We start from the raw sequence: 20481 nt of genomic DNA, 5'->3' as shown, positions 1-20481 counted from the left end.
TCACAAAGAAATACAAAGATAGGGAAGTAACATGATAAAAGAAGGGGATCAATTAAAATTTTGAAGCACACAAGTAGGGGGAGCAAGCTCATAAACTTGTTTGTTGCATTTGAATGTGCATCACACATGTTTGCTTGCATTAGCATTAGCTTTAGAAACTTTCTCTCTGATACCTTGCTTGTGTGGTGTATGCTAGTTGCAAGTTTGATTGATGAATTGAAGAACTAGCATGCATAAGTAGTGTAACTAGACTTTTAGTTGTTTCACAAGTGGTACTAGAACCTTGTTTATAATGTTGATCTCATGGGGTGTTCTAGTTTTGTGAATGTCTAGTTACTAATGGTGCTAAGGATGGTATACATTGGCAACTCCGATTGGTATCACGCTTCAAAGGTCCATTCTTTACACCTTAGCATCTTTTGGTAGAAATTGACTCCTATATTTTCTATTCAAGCATATGTGCAAGCTTTCAAATCCAAACTCTTAGCACATATGTAGGGGGAGCAATTGCTACCATTTTGGGTTTATGAAACTTGTCCATAACCTTTGCACATGGTAAAATGCTTGGGCAAGCAACATGAATCCAAGAAAAATTTTATTGAAAATCTTTGTAAAAAGGGTTGTCATCAATTACCAAAAAGGGGGAGATTGAAAGCCCTAGTTTGGTTTTGGATAATTGATGAAACTCTAGTACTAACCTCTATACTAAGTGTGTGTAGACTTAATAAGGTTGGTACATGCCAAGTGATGGAGCAAGAGATGATCATGGTGATTATGGTGATGACCACAAGATGATCAAGTGCTCAACTTGGAAAAGAAGAAAGAGAAAAACAAAACCCTATGGAGATCAAGGCAAAGGTATTGCTTAGGGTTTTGATTTTGGTGATCAAGACATCATAGAGGGTGTGAACACATTTAGGATAGATAGCCGTACTATAAAGAGGGGAATTCTTTGGCTAAGCGGTTATCGAGTGCTACTAGGTGTCATTGTTCATGTGCATGCATTTAGAACCTAGTGAGCTAACTTAACTCCTTCAAAGAAAATGATTGTGAAAATGCTAACACATGTGCACATGTTGGATCACACGTTGTGGTGTTGGCACACTTTGAGAAGGAGGTGGAGTTTGAAGGGTAGAGAGAGGATGGGTTCCTCTCTCCCTTTGAGATTCGGCGCTTTTGAGAAAATGAAGTGCATATTTTCTATTGCGCCGGTGGGAACTTTGGAGAAGTCGTGGGAGTGTTCCTCGCTGAGAAACACTCATCGGACGCTGGCCGTTGAGGCACCGGATGCAGAGGCTGTGCGTCCGGTGTGCTGTGGTGCTAGGGTTAAGCACCGGACGGTGAGCACCGGATGCAGGGTAGCCCCTGTTTATGCGTCCGGTGCTATCTGACTTTGGCCGGTGTGTTTGACTGGAAGCACCGGTGTGCGTCCGGTGACCTGTGTGTTTTGCAAACCTCTCTGGATTTAAGACCGGTGAGCACCGAACGGTCCGTGCTCAGCGTCCGGTGACCCTGCGCGTTTGCAGACCTCTTTGTGTTTAGGACCGGTGTACACCGGATGCGTCCGGTGGCAACTTGCTCAGCGTCCGGTGCTTTGCCGGTTACCGTTAGACTCGGACACGTGGCTGAACTTCGGAGCACCGAACGCAGGTGTTGAGCGTCGGTGCCCCTTTAAGAGCGTCCGGTGACCCTACAGTTTGCCCAGTGAAAGAGCCAACGGCTCTATTTGTTTGAGGGGCTTATAAATAGTTGTTGGTCGGCTTGGGGCTTACACTCTTGGCATTCTAGCATACATAACATCCTTGTGAGCCTAAGCAAACTTCTCCCACTCATCTCCTTCATAGATTAAACATCTTTGTGAGATTGGGAGTGATTTCAAGTGTATTTGCTTGAGTGATTGCATCTAGTGGCACTTGGGGATCGATTTGGCTGTGGTTTTCTTGTTACTCTTGGTGGTTGCCGGCACCTAGACGGCTTGGAGCAGCGGAGGAGCTTTGGCACGAGTTGGTGATTGTTCGTGGCCATCTCCCGATGATTGTGAGGGGCCTTGTACCTTCCCTGGTGGAGAGCCGAAAGGTAACTCTAGTAAAGTGCTCGTGTCATTGAGCTACCTCACTTGTGGGTAGGTTTTTGTGGTGTCCTAGTGAGGACGAGGTTCGTGCTACACCTCTTAGCCACCGAACCACCAAGTGTTGGTCGACACAACGGGGATGTAGCGTGCCGGCAAGCACGTGAACCTCGAGAGAAAATTGTGTGTCTCCATTGTGATTGTTCATTGGATTTCTCCCGGTGATAAAGATCAAACTATCTCTTTTACTTTCCCATAAACTAGAGTAGCTTACTTACTTGTATAGAAACTTTAGGTAGCTTTCTAGTGTAAGTAGTGACATAGCTCTTGTGTGCCTAGTGATCATATCAACTAGAATTATTGGATAGGTGGCTTGCAAACACCCCTTTAGAGCTAGAGCAAAAAGCTTCGCTTTGTTATTTACTAACCTCTTGCTCTAGTGAGTTTGTAGAATTTTTAAATAGGCTATTCACCCCCCCCCCTCTAGCCATATTAGAACCTTTCAAAAGGGTGTCACACGCAGAAGGCCCCTACCTAGCATGCCAACAGTCGGTGTCAGACACTGACAAGTAACGAGTCTGCATGTCCCTAACCCAGATGGTAATGCAAGAACACAGAAGATTTATACTGGTTTAGGCTAGCGCTACCCTACGTCGAGTGAGGGGATCGGGTCCTGTATTATCTTGCACCTGAGAGTGCTCATAGTAGGGGGTACAAGCTAGCTGCGAGAGAGGGAAGAGTCCCAGGTCTCATCTTGGAGGATGACAGAGTGTTCGTGTGAGTGTTGTGCTTGAGTTGGTGGATGTGTTGATCTTGTTGGACCCCTCCCTAGTTGGTGTCTTGCCTCCCCTTTTATAGCCACAAGGGGAGGTGGGATTTACATGTGTAAGTCTTATTTACTACTCCTGGTGCATAGAGGGATTACGGTGTCGGGACTGTAGTCACTGGTCGTCGCGTCCTTGAAGTAATGGCAGCAGCATGGTTGTCCCCTATTGAAGGTGTTGTCGAGCCCTGTTCTGAGTCGTGGCAATCCTTTCCGAGGCCTCGTCCCCTATCCTTTACTGAGGAATAGTGACTGCCTGAGTATGGTGACAGTGGCGTGAGTTAACATCTCCCATCCCTTCTTCTATCCGGCCGTACCCACAGTAGCGTAGGTAAGGTGTAACAGGGACGGGAGTCATTGGAATAGTGAGGGTCATCTCCTGCCGCGGCATGGGAGAAGGCATGGTCTGCGTCACGTCAGTGGTACGGTCGTCGTGCGTGAGAAGCCTGGCACCGAGACTAGGGCTCGAGCGAGGCGCCAATTGCGCTCGTGGCTAGGGCTCGGGCGAGGCGGTAATTGCGCTCGAGGCTAGGGCTCGGGCGAGTCGCTGATTGCGCTCGAGGCCATGGCTCGGGCGAGTCGCTGATTGCACTCAAGGCCAGGGCCTCGACGAGTTGTTTTTTGCTTTGTTCAACCAGGCCTCCCTGCTGGGCCGAGGGGAAGTGAGCGTCGTTGTTCTTAAGGTCTTTCTTTGCCACTTTTTTTCCTCTAGATTAGGGTACCCCAATTTACGGTACCCGACAAATAGTGTGGACACTTGCTATCATTCTGCAACAATAGAAAACCTTTCTCAAACCAACAAACGCAGAAAATTGAAGCTAACAAATGTTGCTAGCGCAAAACAAATCGAGAAGTGGTTAGGGCACTTGTAGTACACGTCCTTGTTCTTGCTCCTACATCCTATCACCTTGAGGCCGCATTTGGGGTAGTCGATCCTAGGGAGCTCATGAAACTAAGTCCTATTGGACGATGCGCCGCTGGCCATCTCCCAAGAACAAAGCGGAGAAGCCGATGGAGAGTGCCCTCACCGATGAAGAACAGAGGGCGGAGACGAGCGCGAGTGTTCTAGGGTTAGGGATTGGGAACCAGAATGGGGAATGGGCATAGCCAATTTGGCTGGAGGAAGCGAGCGTGGGCAACCTTATCCTTTTTGTGGCAGGGCAAAATCGTCCATACAGAAATACGGCTCCCTCCTGTACGCCTGCTAGTGGGGCCAAGACAGCGTTGGGCATACACAGTGGCGTATCTCAAACAAGCGTAGAATTATAATGGCACTAGAGTAGTTAGATGAATAGCAATGGTGCGCTTCAAAAATGGGAGAATTATAATGGCACAGATCCAATTAACCTTTGATTGAAGGGATAAATGGAAATGGAATGGATACTGGATTTGAGACCGATAAAAAGCAGGTAACGGTGTCCTACTTTATTTTAGGCAGCCCCACCTATCATCCACAGGATTTCTAGCAATGGGATGACCCAATTTTTAACACCGCTAGTAGACATCACGTGTAGACCAATCTAGCAATATGTGGACCGCACTTGCCATTGTCTCCTGTGACTTTCTAGTTTATTTTTTTCTGGTCACAACTTTGCGGTTGAACTCTAAGTGAGTTTTTTACCACATCTCATCTTCTCTGTGAAGCGCCGCTCCTCCACATCTTGCCATGAGCTCGGGCCCCCAGGAGGAGCCTTCACACCCTCTGCTCCTGGGCCCACCGCCACCCTTCTGCCACCCACACTAGGTGCCGCCTCTCTGTTGCTTCTCCTGCTCATCGGCCTTGCCCTTCCCTAGTGCAGAGTTCACCAACCACAAGCTTGGATCCGCCTCTCCTGCTCTGACCAATGCACCGAGCTCGTCGAGAGCTAAGTTATACACTAAGTTGTCTCATACTTGCCGCTAAAACAACTTCTATTTCCTATTCCTCGCTAGGTGCTTGCATAAGAGCCAAGCTATCATCTCTCTCCTATCTTCTCTCCTCCACGTTAGCAATAGCTTGGCTATAAGCCCATTATTGTACCTACTCTTATGCCCCCTATCTTCTTCTCCCCACACAGTTGTGCACCCATGATGACTTGATGATTACCCCTCTGCTCGTTTTCTAGACAGCGTGAATGGAGGATGACTCTCTCCCCTCGATTCTGAGGACAGGAGTCGGTACTGCTAGCGCTCGGACGTCTGATCCGGGCACTAGCGTCCAAACGGCGCATCTTACATATCGCGCCTCCACCCGCCCTGCATTCAGAGAAAAAAGAAGAAAGTAGAGATGGGAACACAACTCCACCTAGCCCCGCACGGAGAATAAAGGAACAACTTCTACTCCCCATGCAAGGAACCTACCCCCATCCCCTAGTGTATGGGATCCACCACCCCCAACCTCGTCGGCCCCAGCACCTCTGTCTATCCTTAGCTTGCCGCCATAGCCCCCAACCCCTTTCCCCGCTTACTGCTACAACAATAGGATGAAACGACTCAAACATCAACAACACCGAACAAAACTGCTACAATAAATAAGTTAAACCAGTTGAAACACCATGAACAACTTATTGTAACAACACCAAATAAAATGTTGCAACAAATAAGTTGAACCAGTTAAACATCGTGAATATGTTATTGCAACAACATGAAACAACTACTACAACATGAGATTGAAGTAACTGAAACATACTTCAACATCTCAAAAAAAGCAGCTGCAACATTGAGATAAAGAAGTTGAAACACAAAGAAACATATTATTGCAACAATAAAAGAACAACAACTGAAACATATCAAATAAACTGTTGCAACACCACAAAATCTACTACAGAGGCAAGATAAAGGAAAGAGGGGAGAGACATGGGTTGGAGGCGCCATCAGGGTGCAGATCGAGCCACCCTCCATGGATGGGATGGGGGATGGGCTGTCGTCGCCTGCTAGGTGGAGGCGATCACTACGTTGCTGGATCTGTGTTGTGCTCCATGGATCCACCATGAGAAGGTCAATGCTCCATGGATCCACCACAAGAAAACTAGTGCTCCATGGATCCACCACGGGAAGGCCATCATGGCCGCCGTCGAGGTGGGGGACGACGTGCCAGGGTGGAGGAGGCACATCGGGCTCAGGATGGGTAGAGGATGTTGCCTCCATGGATCCCCTGCTGCATGCTCGAGCTCCGTCTAAGGAGAGAGATGGGGGAGCGCGGCGCACAGGTTGGTGTCTCCTGGGCGGGTTGGGTGGAGGAAGGTTGCGGTTGATTTTTGAGGGAGAGAGAGAGAGGATGAGGAAGCAAGTAGTAGAAGGCGGAGATATTTTGAGATGAGTGGAGGAGAGCCGCATGCAGATACGAGTGAGCGGTGGGAGGTTGAGTGAGGTGGTGCCACGTCTAGAATCGGCCGGACATCTATGTCAAAGTATTATCGGACAGGAGTCATCCAAATATGCTCCAAATATTTCAGGTGGGATGACTCTACCCTTCGCTCCTTTAGGGCGTGTTTGAAAGGATGGCCCATCGACCACCACACGCCCTATGTGCAACTTTTCATGTTTGATAGCTCAAGCCTACCAGTGAGCTAGGCCCATCCCGTGCATATCATCCTCACCCTCATGGCTCCCATGAAACGAGATTGAGGTTCGTTTCTTCTCGGGCCAGCTCGCTAAAGCACTCTCAAGCGTGGTGCTCGTGTTCCGCAGCAGGACAGCCACGCTAGCCTCCTGCCTAGGCGCCGCTGGCACCAGGCCCCTTCACGGTCATGGGACCATACACCAGCAGAGATGGTGGGCACAAGGGGAGCAGACACTAGTGGAATGGAGGGAACTAGAGAGAGGGAGCAGACATCAGCTAGGGAAGCGAACACCGACAAAGATGGAGGGCGCCAGGGAAGCAAATGCTAGGAGAGCAGACGCCAGTTGGGACGCGTGTCGCATGCTCGCGAGTGGCGAGCACCTCATGTGCTGGTAAGTGCACGTCGTTTGCAAGAAGCAAACTTGACTAGCTCATCCACTACACGCTCCTCCACCTCTGCCACGCGAGCTCAAGATCAAGCACCTCCTCCACCTCTATGACCGCCAAACTTGCCTCTGCCATTGTTGACTCCAAGCTCAACGCGGTGGTGCTGGTCTTGCTCATGTTCCTCGCCACCACTCTAGTGACCCAATCAGTGCCTAGCAAGTGCTTGATGCATTGCCAACAAGAGAAAGAGGGGGGAGGTAAGGTCACCATGTTTCTGTACACCATATCAAACACAATCCCAACCCGGCCTGCCTCAATACAAACATGAAATCAAACAAACGGGGTTGCACTATAGGAACTAGGCTTTAGGTAGCCACAACCACTATAGGAACTAGGCTTTAGGTAGCCACAACCAAGCCAGTCGCCCGAGCCAGTCAGGGAAAGGATATCAAACACACCCTTGGAGTCTAATTCTACCTTATGCACTCTGCATGCCCTTATAGCATTTTATATTCTTCCTAATTAATATGAACAAAGATTTTGATAAAAGGATATCATGCAACTTTTTAAATCAAATGTCAAATACCTCTATTCGGATTTCATACAAGACCAAAATAGAGAAAATTATTGAAGGTGGAAAGATAGAGAATAATTTTTTATACAAATGACTACAAATGACAATTTAGATACAAAGTTTAAGGACTATTGGATACACTTGTAGAGTGTGTTTGGGAGGGCTTCTCCTCGAGCTCCTTCATTTTCTATTAAAAAAAATAGCTTGAAACAGTTCCGGCTCCTAAACTGTTTGGTAGGATCCCCGCCAAACAAACCCTTAATATTACAACTGGAATTTTGCATAGATCGCTAAATAATGTACATGCAGTATAATTGTTTCATATTCATTTTATGCTAATATTTTTATGTGAATACTTGTTTACTAATATTTGAAACAATAAGTTTTAACATTTTTTTAAGGAAAGTATCACCATGACTTGTTCAAAAAATGGTGAGTTATTTATAGTCCCGTCAAGCAGTAACTAAAAAATGGTTCTAAAGTATATATTTTACTATATAAGTGTATCTGACTAGTAAATAGTCATTACATGGTCAACGATGGTGCAAAAGTGGAGATCCTAGATTCAATGACGAGATTTTTTGGAAAATAGCATTTTTATTTTACTCATAACAGGAAAAATGTCTTTATGTCGTTCAAAAGATCGCAAGTATTCTACCTATGAAGTTGAAAGTTGCAAGAAAAGTTTTAGCACGGATGCCCGTTCTCGAAATCCCATTTAAAGTTGAAACAACCAAAATGCCAAACCAGTTTGGAAAACAAACACTTGAAAAAAAAAACGGCAGCAATTATCAACCCCAAAAAAAATCAATTCTCGGATATACGTAAATCATAACGTTTTCGGCCTTTTCGGTTAGAAGGAGATGAAGTCGGTTTTTTCATGACGATGCCCTAGATTCGCTGACACACCCTGTCACGCGTTTCCTTTTCGGAATAAACAACCTTCCACAATCACAACCTGAGCGTTCTTCTCTGACGCCATAAATTCTTCAACCCGTACCTGAACCAACTGGTTCTTCTCTGAACCATGAATTCTCCAACCCCTTTTACCTGAACCAACTGAAAGATTCTTTTGGGCCTTCAGTTTCGAAAAAAAAAACAGTACGTTTAGGGGAGCAGCAGGCGCAGCCCCAGGTACCACTGTCCACGTGCCTTTTCCAGCGTTCGACGGCACAGACGGAACCAGCTTTACACCCCAGCTAACACACACAAATACTGACATAGCAAACCCATCCTATAAAAAATGCCCTGCCCCGAAGATTCAAGCCGCCGTTGTCAGTTCAGATCACACTTTTGATGGGCGACCAGCGGCTGCTACCAAAACGGCAAAAACCCCCCTTCCTTTGGCCAGAAGCAACATTTCTGAACCTAGGACTCTTCCAAAATTGCACCTCTTTTACTACTACATGTTACAAAAGGATGATGAGGCGGTGAGCATCTGCTCATCTTTACCTTTTCGCGCATCTTTGCAGGCTCTTTCAAAAAGACATCTTGACCAAATACTCACCACCTAGGTAATGAGGTCCAACACAGACCCAGTCCCCTCTTCCAGGCCTTCATAAAGCGTTTTCTTCGTTACCATTTCTTTTAAGGCCTGTAATTCTTTTGGTGGTGGTGGTTTTCCTTCTTACTATGGTCCGGTTTTAGATTTGTTGTTATGCTTTTTTTTAGTCATGTTAGGATACCATGAACATATCCCATCCCGAGAAGAATTCTTCCCTGGAGCCTATATGATGGATTGGGGCTCAGGGAGGGTGTTATTTGACTGCAAAGTCATGTTCGTTGGCGCGCCGGTACAACAGGGCTGAAGCTTCTACCCTGTTTATGGCAAACATGATACAGAATTTCAATCAAGTGATGGGTTATCTTGACAAGTTAGAAACAATAAGGTCATAAAATAGAAAAGAAAATACTCAAGTAAATAGAAGTAGCAATATTCCTCACCATCCTGGATGCACCACAAATTTGCCTTTGGATAATGCCCAATTCACCTTGTCTGTCCCAGGGGAGTTGGCAACAACATGAGTAACCCGATCATCAACCAGGTTTGTGCAGACCGCACCAAACTGCTCTGCAGTCTGCCACAGAGGATGCAAGTGGGGGCTGGCGTCGCCAACTGGGAAAACCCGGCTAAAGACAATACGACAACCAGCAAGGATCCTTCGCTGCTCAGATGCTAGTATGCTCCGCACATCAGCCTCATTGAGGTTAGGATGTGAAAAGAAATTGTGGTGGATTCTCTCAATGACCTATTTCCAGAATGGGAACCACGTAAATATAATCAAAGTTCACACGTTGGTTCATATGTTGAGAAAAAAGTACCATACCGCAAGTGAAGAAGCAAGGGTACCATCCTCAGGCCTCTCGTCTCTGTCAATCTCTAAAAGTGATGGTCCAGGAAGGCCAAATTGACGTCTGCTGCAGGGGAAATAGGTGTATCTGCAGAAAATCACATGGAAAGGGGATTAGGCAGATGTATTTGACAACACTTCATTAGGAAGAATGAAAACATTGATGCATACCTTTCTACAACTATCAAATTGTGCCTGTTATGAGGCCAGACTCTTACAGAATCATCTATGATCACGACTGCAGATTCCATACCCAGTACCCCATCCAAATCTTTACTTTTCGGCACTCGCTCATCACTGTCAAAGGGATCGCCATCATCACCTCTTGATATGACTCGTCCAGCAAACAAGGTTCCAGTAGGATCAAGAACCTTGGCCATCTCAGTAGCATACAGTTTGTTTCCCATAGTGTACAAATGCAACTCGAATAGGTTACTAGCCTGCACAAATCATCACAGGTCAAAAATTAGCAGCAGAGCAAAAACACTTAATTCTGCACCAAAAACATACACACACACAGCAAACCTTCTCAAGAAAGTTCCATATTCCTGGCCTCAACTTCGTCCACATATTCATATGATGAAAACGGTAGAGATGACGTTCTGGCAAAGTCCTGTCTTGCTCCTCTTTCTTCCGTAACATCTCTTCATGAATGGGTTCCACTTCTATAAACTGAAAAGGTATGGGCCGCATGAACAAAAAAAAAATAATTAAGCAACTTTAAACTCATAGCTGCACAGGCCAAAATATCAATATACCTTTGCAGAATTAAGAAGGGTGTGATCCAAATCAAGCACCAGGCATAGCTTTCGCGCTGAGAACATTTTGTGCTGTTCCGTTATTCGTCTTGCCCTTTCCTTCTGTATCAGAGCTTTTTGCTTATCATCATATCCATCAAGGAGATGATCAAGATTACCCCATGGGCTAACAGGCTGTGTAGCTTCAAGTTCTGTTGCAGAAGCATCAGTTGTTGTTGCATCAGCATTTTGCCCATTCTGTTCAACTGCTAGTCTTGGATCCACCTTATTTATGCTGCCCAAAGCTTGTTGTGTAGGAGCCATTATAGCTGTAGCAGCTAACTGTGAATTAGAGACAGGATCAACATGTTTTGTGTTTGTGAATGGCCTTGCAACGCTAGATGGCAAAGTTGGTTGAGAAGGCATTGAACTAGTCTGGTCCTTGGTGCCCTGAGAGTCTGGCTGGGTAATTCCATTAGTTTTCACTTGCTCCAAGACCATTGCATCAGATTTCTGTGCTACGTTATTGTGTAGGATGCGTCGTGGATCACGGGGCTTCATGCGAAGGATTCCACCATCATTTTGTGAGTTCTACAGAAATAGCAAAAGTTGAAGTTAGTAAAATACTCTAAAAAGAGCTGGCATTAAATGTAAAGATAGCACACAATAAAATACTCTAAAAAGAGCTGGCATTAAATGTAAAGATAGCACACAAAATTATTGTCTAACACAACATAACATGGGATCACAAGAGACAATCCCAGGTTCTAATCATTTAACCCCTTAATAAGCACAATAAAAAATACATAACGTAATGATCCAAAGGAAATAGCTATCAAGCAAATAAATGATGTATAAAAGTATGAACAGAAGACGCTTACAGTACAAAGGGCTTTACCAAAGAAGGTGTCTGCGCTGGAACCTGTGGCCTAACAGAGGGGACTTGTGCAGCTTCTGTGGTCTTTGGAGCATTGCCAGGTGTGAAAACCATGCCTGCAATTCCATTGTTGCTCATCCCACTAGACATGCCACCCTGAGTTTCTGATGCTGACTTCTTTTGATGTTCCATTTGGATCAAATGCATAAGCAATGTTGGGTTCACAGCAATGTCCTTTAACAACATAGAAGGCACTGGGACAGCAGGAGCTGCACTGACATGTGGAGCAGTAGTTTGAGGGGGCTGCAAAGTTTTCATATTGATACCGCTACTATTTGTAGGAGCCCTAATGTTCATAAGCTGATTAGGATTCCCTGTAGGTTGCAAGTCTCTCGGATTTGCAGTTCCGCCCCTAAATCTTTTTAACACATTTTCATCCACCTGAGGATCATCAATTGCTTTGTGTTTACGGTTACCAACTGACGCTCCACCCAAGTTCCCATCCTTCAGTTCTGAAAAATTTGCGCGCCGATTCACATCTGTAGCACCAGCAGAATCACGGTTCAAAAACCTGAGCCTTGGATCTCTACTTTTCGATGCTGCCTTTATTGCGTGATTTGGACCTGCAACCGGCTGCTCAATTTGTTTAGCAAAACCAGGTGGACCAGATGCATAACTAATACCACTGCTGCTGACTGTGCTAGGTTGAGAAGCAGGCATCTGGCTTGTACTTGGCAATGCAATACTCTTTGGAACAGGGAAGCTGGAAACCTCACTAAATATGTCACCACCTTTATCTGCAGATTTACCCTCATCACCAGATGGAGTTGGACTTGGCAGATCATCACTTGGAAATACAGATTTCTGCCCATACTTCTGCTGATATGAGGAGACAGCCTTCAGAGGATCATTTAAGGATGGATATAACGAATTCTTTGCAGGCTCAACTCTTTCTGGGAAAGATAATTTCTCAGGCACCATTGGAAATGCTCCAAAACCAATAGGCTTTGGCACAGGAAAAGGCGGTGCATTATCCCTGGTTGGCGATGGTAAGCTGTTTTCATCATAATCTGCATGAAGATCCAACAAGGGACTAATCCTTTTGGCAGGTACTTCCAACCTCGGCAAGCTACTAAATGGATTTGCTGCACCTGATTCAAATGGCAGTCCTCCTGAGGATGAGACCTGCCCAGATGGAGCCAAAACATTTATCGCATTGGTGCCACTACTTGTACTTGGGTCACTGACATTGTCTTTTTCTCCAAAAACTAACTTCCTCACGCGGCTGTCCAACTGATACACAGGAACAGGACAGAAATTTGAGGTTGCGGCTTCAGCATTCAGCACATAAGCAACAAAACGGAATGGAGACACTACTAACCTCGTCTCGCTGCTCGGGAGTCAGCATGTCTGAATATCTGTTCTTTATGTGGAACAACGACCTGCATCATTCAATGGGCATGGTGTCAGTTACAAAAGTGGTGGTGGCAGTTTCCATCTGCAAATAATTAGCTGAAGACCAATTGCATACTTCAAAAGCGTTGTCTTATTCTGCTCACTCCTCGGCAAGTTATACGAAATCGCCACCTGCAGTAATGCAATGCAGCAAGCATCAGCCCTACATCAAGGGAGGGAACCGACCGACATTTGGTGTAGGCCTTACAGTGGTGAGTGTGTCAATTCCAATGAACGCCTGCTGCATGAGGGGTTCAAGTATAGCCATCGGGCTCCCGTTCTCCAGTTCCTGGAACAGCGGCTTCAGGTTCTCAAAGCAGGTATGCAGTCGTCCACATGCACCCTCAAAAGACCTGCGCAACATTGCAGCAGTTACAACCGGTTTTCTCAGTCTTCATCCAAAACGAAGCATTTGTTTCAGCAAATAACATGAAGCAGCATCTGTCCATACTTCTCGGCTTCCTCAATGGAGACCATCTCAAGCTCCTCCAGTATACTGCCGACACGCTGATCAAGGTTCACCTCCTCTTCCTCAGCAGCAGAGGCAGGCACAGCACCAGCCAGCGACTCTGACTTCTCCAGCGCGTCCGCGTCCGCGTCCAAGTCGATGGTCTCAGGCTGTGCGCGGGCAGGCGATGCCTCGGCCTCCACAGCCTCCCCCTCCTCAATCTCGCCCTCCTCCTTCTCCCCGTCGGACGCGTCCACGGCATGCTCCACCTCGTCCTCGTCCGAGGCAGGCGGCGGCTGTAACCCCAGCGGCTTGTTCCGCACGGCCTGCGACCACGCGAAGCTGTTGAAGGCGTGCCCAAAGTTCCGCGCCATGTAACCCACGGCGGGCGGACCCACCCAAGACCTAGATCTCTGCCCCGCAGCCGCCGCGGCGGCGGGGCCGCCCAACGCCGACGACGAGTCCTTCCTGAAGTCGTCAGCTGAAATCTCCTCTATCGACCCCGCCGAGTCCCCATCCGACCCCTCGCCGCCGCCGGGAGCAGTGACCAAATCTCCGCCCGCCGCAACCACCGTGGACCGCGGCCGCTCCCGCGCCATCAAGCCGACCAGCCTCTCCTCGTCCTTGGGCGTGACCGTCACGCGCATATGAGACCGACCGCTCCCTTCCCCCTCCTCCTCCTCCTCCTCCTCCACCACCACCAACCACGCGCCGAAGCTAGCTCCGTCACAGACTCCGGCGCCTAGCTAGGTCTCGCTCGTCCGCGGCGCCCGAATCCGGCGACCCCAGTCCTCGATCCGCGGCGCGCGCAGGCGCCGGCCGGTACCCTGCCAGACGAATCGCGTCAATCGACGGGCGCAGCGCCGGAACCCGCCGGATCGGAGGCGCACGCGCTGGGAGGGGGAGCGAGCCGCGGGGCGGAGCAGGACACGGAGACGGACAGCACGCGAGATTTGGGGGAAAAAAGCGAAGAGGAAGAGGGGAATGGTGGGGGGAGGGGACGGGACGGATATGTAGAGCACGCCGGGTGGGATCCGGCCGTTGGGGTTTGAGTTGGACGGTGATCGATGCGGACACGTCGTCGTCTTGCCGGAGCTGTTGGCGTTGGGTTGGGTGCACAGGCAGCAGAGTAGGAGTACAAGGCTACACACTGCGCGTACGACATGGCGGCGCGGCTATAGGCTGATGTCACGCCTCCAGGCTTGGATTCCCCTGCCAGTCCTGCGGCTTGGATTCTGCACTGCTTCTCCGCTTTGCATCACCTGTCCATTTTCTTCAGGACAACCAGTGTTCACCTCGAAAACCAGGCCTTGTTTAGCCCTGTTTAGTTTCTCGTCCAAAAATTTTTTATCCATCCCATCGAATTTTTGAACACATTGAACATTAAATATAAATAAAAAAATAAACTAATTACACAGTTTAGTTAAAAATCGCGAGACCAATCTTTTAAGCCTAGTTACTTTATGATTAGCCTTAAGTGCTACAGTAACCCACATGTGCTAATGACAGATTAATTGTGCTTAATAGAATTGTCTTGCAGTTTCCTCACGAGCTATGTAATTTGTTTTTTTATTAATTTCTAAAGATCAATCTCGATATCTTTCCGACACATCCGATGTGACAACTAAAAAAATTTTATCTACAATCTTAAACAGGGCCTTAGGGAATTTTTTGCAAAATTGCTACAGTAACTCTTTTGTTTGTATGTGATAAATATTGTCCAAATATAAACTAACTAGGCTCAAAAGATTTGTCTCGTAAATTTCGACCAAACTGTACAATTAGTTTTTATTTTCATCTATATTTAATACTCTATGCATATGTCTAAAGATTCGATGTGACGGAAAATTTTACGTTTTGGGTTGGAAGTAAACAAGGCCCAAGGCCTTGTTAGTTCCCAAAAAATTTTGCAAAATTTTTCAGATTCCCCATCACATCGAATCTTTAGACGCATGCATGAAGTATTAAATATAGACAAAAATAAAAACTAATTGCACAATTTGGTCGGAATTGACGAGACGGATCTTTTGAGTTTAGTTAGTCCATAATTGAATAATATTAGTCAAATATAAACAAAAGTGCTACAGTGTCCATTTCTCAAAATTTTTTGGTACTAAACAAGGCCCTAAAAATTTTCAAGATTCCCCATCAGATTGAATCTTTCCGCACATGCATAAAGCATTAAATATAGACGAAAATAAAAACTAATTGCACAGTTTACCTGTAAATCACGAAACAAATCTTTTGATCCTAGTTAGTCTATAATTAGACAATATTTACCACAAACAAACGAAAGTGCTACAATAGCGAAATCTAAAATCTTTTCGCATCTAAACAAGACCTTGCATGCTAAGGCCTTGGGCCTTTTTAGTTCTCAAAATATTTTGCAAATTTTTTTCACATTTCCCATCACATCGAATCTTGTGACACATGCATGAAGCACTAAATATAGATAAAACAAATAACTAATTAATGAATCTTTTAAGCCTAATTAGTCTATGATTGGACAATATTTGTCAAATATAAACGAAAGTGATACTATTCATATTTTGCAAAAAGTTTTGAAAGTAAACAAGGCCTCCAAAAAATTTTGGGTTGAGGTACGGTAACATTTTTGTTTTTATTTAGCAAATATTGTCCAATTATAGACTAACTAGGCTCAAAAAAATTCATCTCGCGTTTTACGCAAATTGTGCAATTATTTTTTATTTTCGTCTAGATTTAATACTCCATGCATGTGCCGCAAGATTTGATGTGATGTGGAATCTTGAAAAGTTTTTTATTTTTGGATGAACTAAACAAGGCCTAAACTGGTTCCAATTTTTTTTAAAAAAATTTGGACACTACATCATTTTTTTTTTATATTTAACAGATATTTATTCAATCATGGTCTAATTGAGCTTAAAAGATTTGTCTTATAAGTGAACTGTATAATTAGTTTATTTTTGTTTATAATTAATACTTCGTACATGCGTTTAAAAATTTGATGTGACAAAAAATCTAAAAAAATTATAAAATTAGAAACTAAACAAGGCCTCGTTGGCAGTTGTACAGTCACGTCATTGCTTCTGCAGGTTTACAGTTTTTATTGCTGTTGTAGCATGTTTCTTCTTTTTCATAGCACTAGGTTAATGCCCGTGCGTTGCTACGGGTTCTAAAAATTAGAATAAAGCAAAGCAATTAAAAAGCTTTTACATGTTAAGTATCTTTGTCTGATGAATGCCACAACCAAGCAAACTATTCAGTGACTTATATGATCTATGATGGTACACAATACTGTCACACAATGTATTTATTTATTTTACACAAGTATCAAAATTACAAATCAATATCAGTTCTGTAAAGCTAGTATTATCACTAAACATTGACCATTACCATGTTGTCAAGCCTTCGACTGTACAAGTGGACCAAGCATGTGGCAGAACCACTAAACTACTCCAGCTTATCCTAATTCAATATAATCAAATCAAAGCTGTAATCATGGGAACTAATCTGGTCCATCAATCCATCACAATATTTATTATCAAAGGCACGATAGTAACAATAATAAAGGTGACTCCTCTAGTACATGCCGGAAAGAAAGATTGGTTACTGGATCCTGCAGAGCTGACCTCAGTAATGTTCCATAAACATACTTAAATAGGACTGCAAACATATACAAATAAAAATAATTATAGATAATACCCTCTGTGAAAGGAATAGGGCTAAGAAATTACTTAGTTCCTTACCAAAGTGAAGAAATTTATCACAATAAAATCTCCACTAATGTTTGGGTCATTTCCAAGAACTTCTTCCACAAAAGATAATCATTGTTTTCTGTGTTCCTTCTGAATGGCCTTTTTCCACATTGAAAAGGACTCATGCTCATGACTTGATTGAATAGAATCTGCTAAGAAAGATGATTGCGTGAATATCTTTTTTTTTTCAGGAAATAACTGAACCACATGTCATCTGAATAGTCTCCTGGCAGTGGCACTTGAGATATTCTCTACCTGTTCGGTGGCGAGGACAGGCAGGCTTGACAAAGGCATGTAACATTGCTGGCCGCTAGATGTGCTGGCAAACTCACCAAGTTCATTACATTATGGCCAATGAAATAAACTGAAGTATGAAAACTGTTCCCCTTTAGCAAGCCTTCTTATCCAGTGCATTGAATAAGCGATGAACACCACAGTATACTCCTATTAGTTACACGAAAAAGTTGTAGCAAGCACTTACATAATGAATGCGGAAGGAATCAAATTGAAAGCACAGCCCTTCCAGCCTCCGAGCTTGTTGAGCTTGTGCACCTTAAAGAACTCTTATTAGATCATAGTTGAGGTAGCTTCAATCTTAAACCATCTACAAAAAATGAATACCTGAAATACCAGGTTTGGATCGAGCGCCAAGTCAAAAATCATGATCCAAACAAGCAGTAAGAACTACAAAAATATCAATACAAAAAGATTTACAATTCATATGGTCGCAGAAAAAGACGCACAAAAATCTCCATAGCTCAGTCAAATCAAATAAGTAATAGAACAGGTCCCAAATGAGCCACAAGAGGGCTTGCCCAACACTTGCTAGCTGAAAATGATCAAGTATAAAAAACAACATGTTACTGACAACAGGGGCGTGGTGGATGCGGAGCCTGGGTTTGTTTTCTTTTTTTGAGGGATCAAACCATGGCTGCTCGGGCGTGGTGTGGGGCTGGTACGGGAACGGGAGCGAGCGCGTGGGCGATGCCGGGCGGGCATGCAAGCCAGCTAGGGATCGCCTCGCCTGTGAACAATTATTTTCGACATGTTTTAGAGGTAACTGCTCGTACATTGCAACGAGAATAAAAATAATGTATGACCACCTCAGTAGGCCGACATCATGTTTTAAGGGTGACATATTTATATGATGCTACTAAAGAATCATCTTAACCATTCATGATTATCGATCATGATTCCAATGCCCTTACAAGGGTGATACGAGCATTTTCCCATGGACTGAACATTCAGACAATACTAATTGATCTATCACTGCATACTGCTAAATCTTTTTTACACAATGCAAAAAATTTTGACCATTTTAGGATCCTACATTTAGGGAAGTTTGCATCAATCAAAATTCAGAACAAACCATAAGATGCAACATGAAAATTCAGAGATGCGGCAAAACCCTAACGAATTCCAACTCCTAGGTGGTTTGCAAAGCAAAACAATGCAATTCGGGTAGGCTCGAACATACTACTCCTTGTACTATGACCTCAGATACACCTTTGAATATTCTGAAAGTTAACAGACAACTTTCAACACCAAAAAGATGCATTTGAGTAGAGGCTGGGATTCAGGGATGTAGGCAAATTATTAATTTGGAGAATAATGGGTTATGATATCACCAAATACATAATTCAGGATTAGAGTAGAGATATGTGACTGTATATATAACTCCTTGAAAAATCACATGTGGCTGCTAGGCACCTATTACCTGAAAATAGTGAGATCGTTCTGACTCCTTGAAAAATCTCATGTGGCTGCTAGGCACCTATTGCCATATACTGTACAGGAAATGTGGCATGTGGCATGAGACAAAGAAGAGAAAAAATATAGCATTAGTGCATTGTTTGTCAACACTAAAGTATCTATATGTAACTACAATAAAAATGTGGTAGTACCTGAACTGTTCGTCAGTCGTCACCCAAGAGCCAGCAGAGATAACTGAGATTAATCAGAATGATCACCAAGATTAATCAGAATTGAGAGACTGGAAGTCTGGGAGGCATAAGGACTGCAAACAATAAGAATGTATTGTATATAAGCAAACATTCAAATCTGAAAATGTAGGAAAACAGAGTATGCTATTCAGTGTGAGGACTTCAGAAACAATAATGTTTTGTTCCTTTTATGCCGCTGGTTACCTAAGGCCAGGTGTTTAACTAAAAGATTATTACTGATTATTATTCATTAGTTCAGCATGAGTATATTGCAAATAAATTGTCTTACGTAGACTGATAGAAATTAGTTCGGCATTCAAGTTCCAGGACATGTAAGAAATACATTTTTCAGATATTGTTTGGCTGCACAGAAAATCAAGATGCCAGTGCTGCATTACTGATTCTACCTTGATGGCATGAATGTTTGTTTCTGGACGTTCAATCCCAACTCCGGAGTGCTCGAGCTCGACTCAAACCAAGGATCTGAAGATTAATTAAAGGAAACACAAAAAGAATTAATTTCAGAAATTACCTCATCTATGAATATGACATCTTAGTATATCACCTCGTCAATGAAGTATTACTTGATTGGCGGCAGTGATATGAGCTATCTAAGTATCCATGAGTATCCGACCTTGGGAGATGCAAGCCAGAAACGATGCAAGGCATGGGAGGACGCAGTCATATGAGCAGGTTCCAATAGCACCTCGTTCACACAGGAACATGATTAAACAAATTTGCATGATCTTAAATATGCATTGATCATCTTATAATAGTGTTTCTCATGCTTATCCGATTAACATGAAATCATTCGCTAAGTAAGAAAATTAAAGAAAAAAAAGTCTATCATCCATAATAGGATGAAATCATAAACCACACCTAATAAAGCAGCTGCAGTCGGCTTGACTTTTAGCATGGCATCATTGAGGGCCTCTTCGCACTCTGCCTCCGGGTGTCCGGCGGTAGGCATTGATGGCCTGGCTGTTGGACGAGTGACGAAAACAAATCACTGGACCTCTAAATGTCAACTCCCTTAAACTCTGAACCTCGGAATGTTGTACTATCTAAAGTGAGGTCTTGAACAGGGAGGTTACCTGGGAAACTGCATGACCAGAAGAGATCTTGCTAACAGGAAGAGAATGGAGGGGAGAACAGAGGGGAACTCACGAGGTGTTGGGGCCACGACAGTCTGGGACACCGATCTCCAAAGATGAGGCGATTCACCTAGGAACCGCCGGGGCTGGGGCAAGGGAGCCGACTGGGACCTTGCCTCTCGCTGTTGATCGTGGAAGGCGTCTCCCCGCCGTGGTCGAGGTGGAAGACCACGGGCGCCGCCTCCACCTCTTCGCTGCTCGATGACGACTTCCAGACGGCATCTCGGTCGTAGATCCAGTGGAGGTACCATGGGTAGGTGTGGCCAGGTCGTTGTCATCCATAGGCGGGAGCTGGCCTAGGGCTCCCACGGCGGGAGGCGCGACGTCGGTGGCCGGCCGCAGGAGGGAGATGGAGGACAGCGAGAGGGGATGCGGCGTGGGAGAGG

At 44.9% G+C, this 20481-nt stretch overlaps 2 protein-coding genes and 1 long non-coding RNA gene across 3 annotated transcripts; all 3 read right to left on the bottom strand.

Moving 5' to 3' along the window:
- Nucleotides 8187-14251, bottom strand: LOC8083123 (RNA polymerase II C-terminal domain phosphatase-like 3). Its single transcript, XM_002449509.2, has 11 exons — nucleotides 13265-14251; nucleotides 13022-13166; nucleotides 12890-12945; nucleotides 12740-12800; nucleotides 11380-12651; nucleotides 10503-11072; nucleotides 10270-10416; nucleotides 9916-10184; nucleotides 9721-9832; nucleotides 9338-9642; nucleotides 8187-9211 (listed from the first exon to the last, which is right to left on the bottom strand). Exons 1-11 carry the CDS (start codon nucleotides 13906-13908, stop codon nucleotides 9151-9153), a joined length of 3642 nt encoding a protein of 1213 aa, XP_002449554.2. The 5' UTR covers nucleotides 13909-14251; the 3' UTR covers nucleotides 8187-9150.
- Nucleotides 17344-18241, bottom strand: LOC110435961. The gene is made up of 3 exons (XM_021462077.1): nucleotides 17867-18241; nucleotides 17620-17682; nucleotides 17344-17442 (listed from the first exon to the last, which is right to left on the bottom strand). Exons 1-3 carry the CDS (start codon nucleotides 18134-18136, stop codon nucleotides 17344-17346), a joined length of 432 nt encoding a protein of 143 aa, XP_021317752.1. The 5' UTR covers nucleotides 18137-18241.
- Nucleotides 18929-19888, bottom strand: LOC110435537. The gene is made up of 3 exons (XR_002453255.1): nucleotides 19526-19888; nucleotides 19349-19424; nucleotides 18929-19015 (listed from the first exon to the last, which is right to left on the bottom strand). It is a non-coding gene; the product is annotated as an uncharacterized LOC110435537 (long non-coding RNA).

Source organism: Sorghum bicolor, chromosome 5 (assembly GCF_000003195.3).
Source record: "Sorghum bicolor cultivar BTx623 chromosome 5, Sorghum_bicolor_NCBIv3, whole genome shotgun sequence".
NCBI lineage: Eukaryota > Viridiplantae > Streptophyta > Magnoliopsida > Poales > Poaceae > Sorghum > Sorghum bicolor.
The sequence above is the reverse complement of the archived record's forward strand: the minus strand, read 5'-3'. Positions and strand labels throughout refer to the sequence as shown.